Source organism: Ascidia mentula, chromosome 9, assembly GCF_947561715.1.
Source record: "Ascidia mentula chromosome 9, kaAscMent1.1, whole genome shotgun sequence".
Classification (NCBI taxonomy): domain Eukaryota; kingdom Metazoa; phylum Chordata; class Ascidiacea; order Phlebobranchia; family Ascidiidae; genus Ascidia; species Ascidia mentula.
In genome coordinates, this window is record NC_138574.1 from 3,956,624 (window position 1) to 3,969,501 (window position 12,878).

The following is a 12,878-nucleotide window of genomic DNA, read 5'->3' on the forward strand; positions in this document are numbered from 1 at the left end:
GTGAAAAGAGTCTATGCTCAATTTCTTCAAAAGATTAATTCGGCTGCAGGGTATTTCAACAACACAGAAATTCTGTACTAGCAAAAATCCGTGAGATTTTTGTATTAAATTTCAAGTTGGTTTTCTCCCATTTCTTGCAGCTTGCCAAGATTGCAAAACCTCGTTTGCGCGCTAGCTAGAAATTCGCTTGTGTCCGCTTGAGCATGACAGTTATCTATATGGCGTGTTGCCAAGACCCATATTGACTTTAACCCGCGTTCACGGTTATATCCACACACTTATGGATAACTTCGTAAGTGGGCCTTTGGCGCCTTTCCAGACACTGACGTGCAGTAATATCTGCCACTATAGACATTATTTTGACATTTGTCCTCGTCATATATTTACCTTATTTGTGTAAATTTAAAGCCTGTGTAGATATTGTTGATAAAATGTTACGAATTTTGACTGGTTGATTGGGCAATGAATAAAGTTTGCATAACTTTTCCAAAAAAAAACTGTTGATTGATAAAGAGTTCCCAGCCAACAAAACCGCTTGCTATTCGTTCACTGATGCTTGTAGAAAGCTTGTAATACGTTTCCACTGAGCCACAACCAACCTTAGGTCGGTCGGGGTTTGACGCCCACTACTACCCTTGAACATGTTAGGCCTAAAGCGATGGTATATCTGTCATGTCTACAGCGCTGGTGGCCCCCATACCGATTATAGTCTGGAATAAACGCATATTTATTTACCCTGCTTAGGATTAGCCGCCGGTGCTTTAGTGTACGATGAACCTTTCTAATTCTTTTTTAAACATTGAGATGGTGCAATTACAAATTTCATCTATGGATAAATGCAACAAGGCTTAATTAGTGGTGCTTTCCTTTCTTATCCAAAGGCTTAATACAGCTATAGCGAGACACTGGAGTTATGTTTCATTTATACGGCTTCATATTTTTTTAAAACCACTTGTCGTAAATTTTCCTTACCAATTAAAGCCAACTATTCTAGAGCAGCAGAATAATAGCGAACGTTGGCCTATGCCACTATTTCTTTTGTCGCAAGTTTATTGTAAAATATTTCTGTTTTATTGCATCTCCCTCCGTGGTGAACAATTTTTCCAATATTATACGGACTAATGCAACGGTCTAATCCACATGACAGTCCAACAGCGGTCTACAGGGTTCCTCTGAATGCGCGTTTAGACCTCGTCTGACGTTTCCTCAATTAATCAATTTCCTGTCATCTTCTTCCGTTCATTCCAATCAAACAGCCTTCGACGTGTAACAAACACATCATCAGCGTATGACCCCGATTGGACAAGGTAAACCCGATGTGTATTGGTTGAAATGGAAGGAAGAGCATGTTCTGTCCAATCAGATGGGTAATTTTTGATCTGCACATTCTCATTTTGATGCACTATCCGCGTTGCCCATGTACGGAAACTTACACTAGGGATAACGGAGCGATTAGCACCATTTCTGCTTGCTTTGACTTTTTTCCTCTGAGCACATTGCCTAAGTACAAGATCTTAAATGAAAACAAGTCATTTTTGTTCTCGAAATCATTAGGTTCTCTGATATCGCATAACAAGTCATTTTTGTTCACGGCATTGCAGTAAAGGTTCATGGATCTGTCACATTATACCCGCTCCAACCGTTGAGCTCAGTTGGCAGAGCCCGGGGTCCTGAGTTCAAACCTCAGCGGAAGTTTGTTTTTCAAATCTTACTCTGACTAAACTGGCTGATCCAGTTTGGCTGCGATGCCAGGGAAACTATTATACTAGGGATAATTCTATGGGCAGCGATTCTATAGACATAAAACCCGTTCGCAAAATAATTTCCTTCAGACTGCTCAGCACATTCCTCGTGCGCCAATAGTTCAAACGCGAAATATAATTTACAGATTGCCGCATTGCAGAATGACCTGATTATAATCCTTTATCGACCTTCAGCGCTCCAAAAAATTCAAAAAGATAATTAAAGGTGCTGTGAAAATCTCCTGTCGGACGAAAGCTCTGGGAATACCATAAGGTTTATATGGCAAAATCTTCTCAAGCATAAAATCCGTTCGCTTCTGCCAATCAACTCACCACAAAGCTGCGTTTGTCTATTCATTATTATTTGCGACGCACTTGCTTTCAGAAAATATTTCTGAAACCATCGATACCAAGAAAACCCTGCGTGTAGGGTTATAAAATAATGTCACAGTATATTTATTTTGAGAGTGGTACGCAGTCCTACCCTTTCCACTCTTTCTGAAAGTTTGACTATCTTCCATTTTTTTCAATTACTCTCTCGTTGTGTTACTGGGATGTCAGACCACATCATTATGCCCAAACTAAATATAATGAAGTAAACAATGGTTATGGATGGAGAGGCGGAACTGAAACAATAATGGTATAATGCCAAAAAACAGTAATGAACATAAGAGTGAAAAGCAAGTTGTAACAAGTCATTGTGCCGAATGGTCGGTGACTGGCGAAACTGCCTTTTTACGAATCAATATATTATATTCCTAACACTCAAAAATGAGAGAAGGATGCTGATCCCCTTTCGAATTTCCGGAATATCTCATTGCATTTGAAAAACTTGCAGTGAAAGGTGGCAAATACACACAGAAAAGGCAGTATTTCAGAAACAAAACTGCAAATTTAGCAAGACATGCGACACACAGCAGGAAAGACAGCTAAAATACAATGAAACGATAATAAGATGCGGATGTTGAACTTTAAACAAAAATTCGCAAAAACTTTTCACGAATCGAAAAAGAGCATCTTTAAAATGTTACATTATGTAAGAAACTTCATCAGAATATCTACAATGCAATTACCATTTCCAGCACACTAATTCGCATTTGCATACAACAGGGGCGCACAATCTTTTCTTTAATGCCGCCCGCATCACACAAACTTTGTTTCACCAACTTCGCATGTAATTATGCCGAAAAGTGTAAATGAAATGTTATATTTAACTATGTTTCATACCTAAAAAATACACGATCTTATTGTGTTTTATAACAAAGACCGGCCAATTTCATGAGTCAAACATCCAGCTAAAACCTGTCAAGTTTTTAACAACGCAGGGCCGACAATACAAATATACTATAAAGCATGTGTACGACCGCATGAACTAGCATCCACGGCCACACGAAGTCGTATGCCACAGGTTGTGCACCCCTGATATACAGATACACATCAAAATTGGACGGAAGACATTTCGCCCAAATATACATAGGCAAGTCAGAAAACAATACAAGCGTTTTCCTATGCCTCATTAGGTTGATTTATCTCTTTCAACAAAATTTCGGAATTGTTTTGGGGTGGTGCCTTTTGTTTCGACGAAGCACTACCGGAGGCAGCAAAGGTAGAAGATGTTTTTCTGCTTACAATCTTTTTGGATTGCGACAATTTATGTGCAATGACATTGGAGTAGATAATAGGGTTTAAAGCACTGTTAATTGGCAACAGGATGCATGCGCTGGCCACGTAGGCCTCAGTGGGCATCTTGACTCCAGCCATACTCAAAAACACCATGAGACAAACCGGAATCCAACAGCAGAAATCAGTTACAATTAGTCGGAAGATTCTCTTCTGCATCTTGGTACTTGAGTCGGTAGTTTTGTGCTTTTTCATTCGGTTGCTCGCTTTGTAAATATAGATGTAGGCAAAAAAGATGAACAAAAACATCAGAAAGTTAATGGTGATGATAGCAGTTGAATATTCCCAGCCACGTTCGTTTCTTGTGGCAAATAAGCGAGGCATGCAGACGCTTGTTTCCCCGTAATAGCCGAACTCGCCACGTATGGAGGTGGGAAAAGCTTCGGAGACGACGTCCCTTGCTTCTAACCAAGTTGTAATGGTTGTGTTGGAAATGCGTCTGGCAAGTTGAATCATCTCTTCCACTTCGACTTCCTGTGAACCGAAGAAGTAATTGGGAAACCATATGGTGGTTTGAAAATATTCAAAATTCAACAATGGTAGAACGGCAGTAATCAAAGCTAAGCCCCAGGTCAGTGATGTTGTTAAAATTGCCACGGTTTTAAATTCGATCTGACGACCCAGTAATGGATTTTGAATCGTCACAAATCTGAATGTCGTCATTGCGGTCAAGATAAAGGCTGATGCCTCGCAAGATATAATGGCAAGGGCGCCTAAACTTGAACAAGCATAACTGGTCCTCCACATCTTGTCATGGATGCAGTACGAGCCTTTGAAAGAAACTCCCACAGACACGATACTTATGAGATAAACGCCCATAAGAAAATCTGCTACGGAGAGATTAAGAATGAACATGTTGGTGCATTTTGCGATTGCAGTTACTGCATTGGACTTGTACGTTTTTGCTGTGGCGAAAAAAACAGCGGAGTTGCCAATAATCGCAAGAATGCCCATAATCCAGAAAAATGCTCTAAAAACTGGTGACGCGATCATTTCGTATCGATTGGAAAAAACTGTAACACATTCGTCGTTGCCATCTTGGCAGTTTGTCACGCCATTCTCCACAAGGTTTTGGTCGATGGAATACACGTTGCCGGAGAGGCATTTAAATCGTGTACTGTGGCAGAGCTGGTCGGCTTCGTCACTTCGATCTTTGCAGTCAAAAATTCCATCGCAAACCAAACTAGAAGAGATATTTTGCTTTTGGTTCGCACATTCCATCCATCGTCCCCTGCAGAGGGCAATGTCTTCATCAGAGCCGTCGTCGCAATCCATAAGACCATTGCAAACTTGCGACAGTGGGATATTGACGTCGACTGTGTTTCGAATGCAGTAAAATCGTGACGTGTTGCAGTACTGTTCCCCTTGCAGTGCACACTCCGGACTAATAAGCACCCCATATATCTTTTCAACGATACCATCGCAAAAATGTACTTTGCTGGTCAACTTCAAACGTTGCCATAGAGTTTTAATTTGTTGAGCACACGGGGTTTGACAAAAAGATGGTGGATTGGGACATCCAGTACATTCGTCCTCCAACAATTTACATTCCGGGTTTCCGTCGCACTTTCGCACCATTTCGAAGCCATTCCAAGTTTGACACTGCATAAATTCGTTTGTTAATTGACTGCAACTGCAGTACTTTGTGTTTGAACCTAAACAGTCTACATTGGGGTTGCACAAAGCTTCTGTCATGTTGACGCAGCTTGCATTACAACGCATCTGTCCACTAGGACATGTGCCCTGCAACTCGTTGCAAATCGACACATTTTTGCAAAAACATTCGTCCGATAAATCTTGACAGTCGGCAATGCCGTCGCAAACCTGACTCGGGGCGATTATGTGACGCCGATCGAGGCACTGAAAACATCTGAATTCACCCCCAACGAAGCACAAGTCTGATTGGTCGGCACAATTTGGCACCGAATCGTAGAGGTTGGCTTGGGGCAAAGTACAAACTGATTTTCTGGTAGGCCCTGAACAACGAAATCCAAATCTTGCACGTTGTTCGTCGCTGTCATCGTTGCAGGATGATCCGACGGCGCTGTTATCGTCGCAGAAGTATTTGTTATCTATAAAAGTACCGTCTTCGCATTGGAATAGTCCACTGCAGTGTTTGGTCATCCCAGTGATATACCTGTTACCACTGTCGCATACAACTTTATCAGGTGAGCATCTGTAGTCGTATAAGGGATAAAGACGAATATCATATCCAGTGACGTACTCCAATGATTGAGATTTATCACAATCCTGTATAATTACTTGACTTCCGCACCAAGCTGATGTTGTTTTACAAACGTTATTGGTTTCAGTAAGTTGAGTGCAGTTAAGCTCATCTGTCCAGTCGCCACAATCATTTACCCCGTTGCAAGTTTTTGTTTGATTCAGACATCCTGTTAACGGGCACTTGTAGCTGTAGCAACCGCACTCAAATTGGTTACATGTGCAGTTCATCTCATCCTCCATACCAGGACAATCTGGTGTCCCGTCGCATCTTCGTGCAATGTTGATGCATCCTTTGCTCCCCCCGCAGCCACTTGGTTGTTTGTAACAATTACAAGTGAACTGGTTTGGTTTGCACGAGCAGTTTTTTTCATCACTCCAATCTCCGCAATCAGATGTGCCATCGCATCGATAAGAACCGGGTAAGCAGCCTGTTGTTATCGTGGACGTGCAGTTGAGGGTGGTGTAGCAGTCACATTGGAATTCGGATTCTTTGCAGGTGCAGTTTCTTTCATCTGACCAGTCGTTACAGTCGTTATATCCATCGCAGATCTTGGTATCGGGTACACACCCGGTGCATCCTTTTTGACCCCAACAGGCACATTTAAATTCGTTCGTAGGGCATTGGGCTGCCGGTTCATCGCTCCAATCGCCGCAGTCGTTGTAGCCGTCGTTTACCCAGCTATCTGCAACACACGGTTCTGCACAAACGTCATTCACCGTGCCGTAACACGCACATTTGAACTCGTTGGCAGAACATAGATTCGGACAGTTTTTCTCATCACTCCAATCACTGCAGGTTTGCAACTTGTCGCACCTGATAACAATATAACGCTTGAATAATGCATATCGAAAAATAAGTAGGTATTGGCGTATTTGTTTTGGTATTGTCCACCCTCTGCTACGCCGAAAGCAAGCGCATTGCATGATAATTAGCATTTTAACCTGATATCAAAAAAGTTGGAATAAAAACATTTCAAATAAAATTTATAGTTTTCCTGTTTATGATAGAACTCTTAAAATATGTATAGGAATCTCCCGACAGTCTTGTGGACAACAAAGACTTGGTATCTGAATTTTTTAACAAGTTACACAAGAGAAAATCTAAGTTATTTGTCTTTCTGTTGTTTCTGATATATATATTTCGCCTACGATTCGGAATCGTCAGTATCATTAAAAAACAACGCGTTTGAAACATAATCCCTGTTTATTCTGTGAAATACCTTTGAGACTTGGAGTAATATTTAGGGTATCCCCTATCACATTCATCTGTGCTGTTCGCACAATCACAATACACATCATCTGGCTGTTTCGCAGGAAGCTCATCACTCCAGTCACCACAGTGGTTGAAGTCATCAGATCTCCAGGTCGTTGGAACACATCCTGACCCCCAAATGCAGTTGCCGCCATTTCGACATGTGCAGGAGAACATAGAGTCAGGACACTTGCATTGGATGCTGTCAAATGGTCCTTGGCACGCGCCTACATAACATAAACTCTTTGAAGACCTCCAAACAAAAAGCTTGTGCTAAAGCAGCACCGAAATGGCAAACCCAATTGATGCAAACACACGTTTAACAGGTTATGAGTTACGAAGTTGGTGTTCGAATGTTCGTGACGAACTGCATGTGTTTGAGTGTAAACCGGTTTTGACATAGGTCGATTTCCTTTTTCTGAATTTCTGGTTTCTAGTTACGCTAACTACGTTGGCTATTCTTACCAATTTTCCACGATTAGGACAATCATCGTCGCAGTATAAACTGTAGTAACATATATTTTATATGGAAACGGATTTATGAGCAGTGGTGGCATTCGTGCGAACTCCTGCTTTATATTGGCAAACCAGTTATTAATCATGGCCACGATGGCTATGGTTTAATGTTTTTTTCTGATGGAACACTTTCGTAACGTTTTTGATGTCACCGCTGCTTATAAGATCAAATTGATAACCTTTAAAGTTAATTTCCTACTCACGTTTTCTTGTGTTTGCTGATATCATATCTTGGGCAATTGCCATTCTCCAAACCACCATCACCCAGACGATCTTTAAACCAACTCTAGAGATCATTTCCTGCAAAAAAATATCAACACTTTTGCTTCACTGATGTCGGGTTTACAGTTTTTCAGGGCATTCCTGTGTGTGCCACACTGAAAATTTAATAAAAAGTACAATTTCCCGCAGACGTTTTATTCAACGACGTTATGATTTTTACAAACGCAACTGACACGAGCAAAATGAAAAATGCGTGTTTCAAAAGACAACACTTTCTTTCGTATTTGCAAATAAAATATCGTTCGCAAACTTTTCACACGCATTCCTGCGTTGAGTAAAATACAAGTCTATATTTTCTATGCATTGCTTCATACCTCTTTCAACAAAACTGTGATGTTGTCTGATTCTTGATTTTGAGGACTCGATTGTGTTCGTTTTGAACGGGACGGGAAATTCCACCTGTTTATAAAAAAAATCCATAATTAAAAATTTTCCGGAATGTAAGTAACGTATATTTTGCCAGATGGACTGCAATGTAAATAACAAATAGGACCTTTATATACTACGTTTAACAACCCTAGGTTTTTAGAATCACAGTTGAGGTTATAACATTGGGTCCCGCAATATGACAAACTTCTCAAGGTCTTACAAATACAAGCGACTTTTTGTGCAGTCATAAATAAACCTTACGCACCTCAGTTGGAAGAACAAGAAACCGGAATCCCCAGGTAGCTGAGCGAGGTGTATCCTGGCGTCTATTCGGGCGTATGGACTTGTTTCAGTACGCTGCAATGTCACCTTATACTTAGATACGGATAATTTATCTTTGCCCCTAAATAGTACAAACGTCAGAGATAAGCTTGAATACGATGGAATACTTGCATCAAAGTTGGCCTTGTCTGAATTTCAAAGAAGATATGCATATTTTTCCTTTGTGTAACGTTTGGCTAAAAAAAAAACGTTAAAATCGACGTTTCACAATTAAAGCCTAACTGTGTGCGAGCAACAACTGGACAAATACTGACATCAACACTTGCAACAGAACCAACATGATATTGACTCAGGCAAAACGTTTAGGGGTGATTAAGAACAAGGGTAAGCTATAAAGTATGAAGCTTCCCCGCCCCTAAACATATATTAACAAACTATAGTGATATTTTCGTTGCCAGGCAAAAGAATCACAACCCTGAAGAAGTGTCACTGGATGGGAGGAGTAACGTCGGTTGCAATAAACATCTCTGAACAGTTCTTTAAAATTAGTACAAACCAAGACACAACTAACACAGAAATCAGGATTTAAGCGAACTGAGCAGCATCACAACCAAAGACTGATCTCAATATTGCCATCCCTCCGCTATATAAGTCTTTGCAAGTGACATTTTTTTGCGTTCATGCAACGCTGTGGTAATTATGACAGGTAGAAATGAGTGGTATCCTATAGGATATGGACTGATCAGTGTGTCTTGCAGCTCCATAAGCGGGAAATTAGTGTCTAAAATACTCACGTAACTTTGTCACTTTAAACTATATTCCAGGCCTTTGATGTGCTACGCGCTATCTGAACATTTTGACACCAAGACGATCGTTTTTGTACTGCCTTTAAAATTTTACACACCTGAAAAACAGCCGCTATAAATGTCCAATATTTAATATTTATGCAACGACTCAAAACAAAAAATACAGTATGCGCACAATACTGCTGGCATTGACCATACCTAACACCAGCAAACCGTCAAGCTGCAGCGCTAATTTTAAGATGTAGGAAGGTAGTTGGCAAACTAGGAAACTTTCCAGTGGTGACCCGTGTTGCATGTCAGGAAATGCATGACTAGCAATGTTCACTACAAGCTACTTCCCCTATAGAATAGTGATACACGTGTTGAACTTTATAAGGACTGTCAAATTGACGGCCAACTGCCTAAATTACGCAGAATATCCATTTCCTATGGGTTACCACGAAATGCTGCAGACACGCGCTTAGCTGTTGCTCATGCAAAAATTATGGAACTTTTGCGATGACTTGCAATTATCACAAAACTTTTATTCGTGGAGTTCAGCAAATCCACACAAAACAATCACCACGACGTTACACAGCCAATCTTTCCCCACAATTTACAAATGCCATATTCCACTGGTTGGTAGATATGTTTACACGACGCTAATAATATTGTTGCTTCTGAATGATGTGTATCTGTAAACCGCTTTCCAAACCTCGTCAAAGTGTCAACATCACGAAAATAGACAAGACACTGGACTGTTTCAAAACCAGCCGACCAATATTGCCGAGACCACACAAAAGAATAAAACGTAATTATATATTTTATGTACTAGCAGCTAGTATTATTGTGTTCATATCGGTTACAGTAGGAAACACAACCTTCTTTTAACTCCCCAACACAAAAATTTTATTGTGGTCTGTGGTTTTCTCAAATCAAAATAAGCCCAAATGTTAAACATTTGACCTGAATCATTGACTCAAAGAGGCAATATATGTTCAAGTGAATCAGCTTATTGCTTCCCTCGGTCCAAAAACGACACTCGAAATGCGATCACCACAGAACGACATTACTTTGAACCCCGTTCGCGGTTGCTGTTGGTTGGCATTTAATTACGTTAAGAATTTTGCGCATGTTGAACTTCACAAAGCGGGTTTTACGCGGAATTCTGGCTACCCAAAGGTTAACATGAGGAGGCGAACTGTTCATTGTGATTTACAGACTATAAAGATTCCAGACTTTCTCGGCGTCTCTCCGTGTTTTCAACGAATACATTTTACATTCAGATGGTTATTTATATTTTCAGTATAAAAAAGAAATGCTAGCCTAAGTAACGAATCGGCCACTCAACCCGAACTGAAACGGGTTGTCATCCATAAATTTGGATAACAATGACTGGCCTTGAAATTTAGACCTTGTCCCCCGGCGAGTTGGTGGTTGAATACGTAAGTACACCAATCAACAACACACCCGTTTTCCTATACTACTGTCTTTCGACACTCCACAACCGGATGCCAGACGTCTACTTTGTATATAAAACGGTCCTGATTCCAGCCGTCGTTTTTGCACTATTTTGGGTGCAAAAAAGTAGGCTAAGTCGTCTTTGTTCTTTCGACTGCAAAAGACGGACAAAAGAAAGCAAGAACAAAAACTTCACCAGCATTTCGTTCAAAAGCCCAAGTATGTAAGTTTGGATCGGAAGAGACGCAAACCAACTCCACAGCTTTAATCCGGGTCACTTATGTTGTACCACGAGTCGTGCAAGAGGAACTCAGATAACTAACAATCTACTTCACAAAAACAATATATTTAATAGGCAAAACTATTTTCAAAAAGAATTGACATGTCAGTTTTAGTACAACATGACCAGGAGTTGTCCCGACCGACCGTATCGCTGCGGAGGTTAGTTAAGTCTCTTCCGTTTGGATTTTTCACTTGACAATTTACCGAACTGCATGGGCTCAAGAATTCCGTTCTCGCTTTTGTCTATGATATATGTCAAAACGGTTCAATTTTGGTCCTGTTTATGTTCGTAACATTTATGTTTTGTTTGCGTTGTTGGTAAGTGCGGTTAGTAGTCACATGACACACATCTGCAATGTGAATGTCAGCGTGGTCTGCAGTATGTGAGTGCGGTCACACCGTACTATAAATGTACAGAATTTTTCGGTAATGTGACGAAGCAATGACAACGGGAAGATCTACCGACCACTCCTCTATCGGTTGCGGTGAAAGATGAGAAACTGATGTCAGAGTCGTGGCTTTGTGTGCATTTGTTTGAACCCATAAATAGGTAACAGGTGTTCATGTATCATATTGTGGCTCACCTTGTGAGGTTGGTTGTGTTGGGTTGTTACAGTAGGCTATTGTATATTACTCTCAAATCGTTTTATCTGTCAATCAATTTATAACCACAGACGCGCTGTTAAGGCTTATTGGCTGAAAAACCCATGCTCACACAAAGCGAAAAGATATTGTTCTCTGTTTTGGCAAAACATGTTTTCTTGGAGTAAATTGCTTTTTGGCACGGGGACTTTTGTGTCATGAACTACAAAGTGAAGTTTCCACATTTACTGCGATGAAAACGTTGCTTTCGGTAAAGTTGGTGATATAGGTGTTGCGGGAAATCAACCTGTTACTGTATTTTCGCGATTGTTTAGTCCAGGGGTTCTTAACATTATATGGATATGCGCTTAACTAAGAAGGCGTGGAAGATTGGCAAGGGGGCGCATAAGATTTTAAAACAGCCGTTTAGCAACCAATCAGTGATCCAATGGTAACTATGATAATGGTCTTTAGGTTGATGAAAGTAGTTTTGGTTTAATATCTGTTTGTGTTGTGCTTTCGAGTGGGAAGACGAAAACACGGAACAAACTCGACTGTGCAGCCGACTTGCGGTGTGCATTTTTATCCCCAAATCCACGAATAAACAGTAGTTTAAAAAGCATGCCCATCACTGTGGGAAGCGCAAGATTTGAAAAAAAGATGAGAAGGGGTCGAGACTATTGATGTAGTCCTTACGTTAACATGTCCGAATTCCTAAATAAAATAAATTAAGACCCTTTGTCTTGGTGTTGTTTCAATAAATTGATACAATATGACCGCAAACACCTGCTCCATTGACTATGTATGTTGTAAAGTATCAACATTTTCATAAATACAATTTAAGTGGAAAACGTATTGGATTTTTTGCCAACTTAAATAGCGTTGCTGTGTTCTCTGCGGATAAAAAAGTTTGACAACTGTGTGCTGAAAAATAGAAAATATTAGGACAAGTTTTGGTCAACTCCACTTTACGCGTCAAAAGCAAAATGCCAAGATCCCGAAGCAAGGAACGAAATAAAGCTTGCAATGACTGCAGCAATTCTAAGTAACCCAAAGGAAATTACGTTGTTCTGCGGTCGATTGATGTGGTTGATTTGACAGCCTTCCAGACACGCGCTTATGTCAATGTCTAATTGAGGAAATGACTCATACTGAAGTTCGCAGCTGGTGCATTTTCCGTGCGCCAGTGGTTCTTACACTTTTTGGAGTTGGAAATATTCATAGCGACGCACTAATCACTAATATATCAGAACGATTATTCCAATCACAAAGTGGTTTAATCACCACAAAGTGGAAGTTTCCTGACCTTTTGGTCGACAAGATGTTCTGCAAGAGTCACGCCAAGCTGCACTGATGAGACGTTAAAGGTGGAAACCGTGGTCATCTGTCTGCAGCTCAAAGAATTTATCAGATCTGTTT

The 12,878-nt window shown here is 40.5% G+C and overlaps 1 protein-coding gene across 1 annotated transcript; it reads right to left on the reverse strand.

Annotated features, from left to right (window-relative positions):
* Window positions 1-3,032: 3,032 nt before the first annotated feature.
* LOC145913863 (uncharacterized) lies at window positions 3,033-8,874 on the reverse strand. The gene is made up of 6 exons (XM_083001626.1): window positions 8,840-8,874; window positions 8,333-8,470; window positions 8,013-8,097; window positions 7,620-7,716; window positions 6,869-7,127; window positions 3,033-6,462 (listed from the first exon to the last, which is right to left on the reverse strand). The coding sequence occupies exons 1-6, from the start codon at window positions 8,872-8,874 to the stop codon at window positions 3,249-3,251; spliced, it is 3,828 nt and encodes a 1,275-aa protein (XP_082857752.1). The 3' UTR covers window positions 3,033-3,248.
* Window positions 8,875-12,878: the final 4,004 nt, after the last annotated feature.

What these genes read in the sequence shown, in the direction of transcription:
- LOC145913863 (XM_083001626.1), bottom strand. Translation starts at nt 8,874, where the DNA reads ATGTTTATTGCAACCGACGTTACTCCTCCCATCCA. An exon ending in ATCAGCAAACACAAGAAAAC is followed by an intron (nt 7,128 to 7,619) that starts GTGAGTAGGAAA and finishes TATGTTATGTAG; the next exon opens with GCGCGTGCCAAGGACCATTT. An exon ending in TATTACTCCAAGTCTCAAAG is followed by an intron (nt 6,463 to 6,868) that starts GTATTTCACAGA and finishes TATTGTTATCAG; the next exon opens with GTGCGACAAGTTGCAAACCT.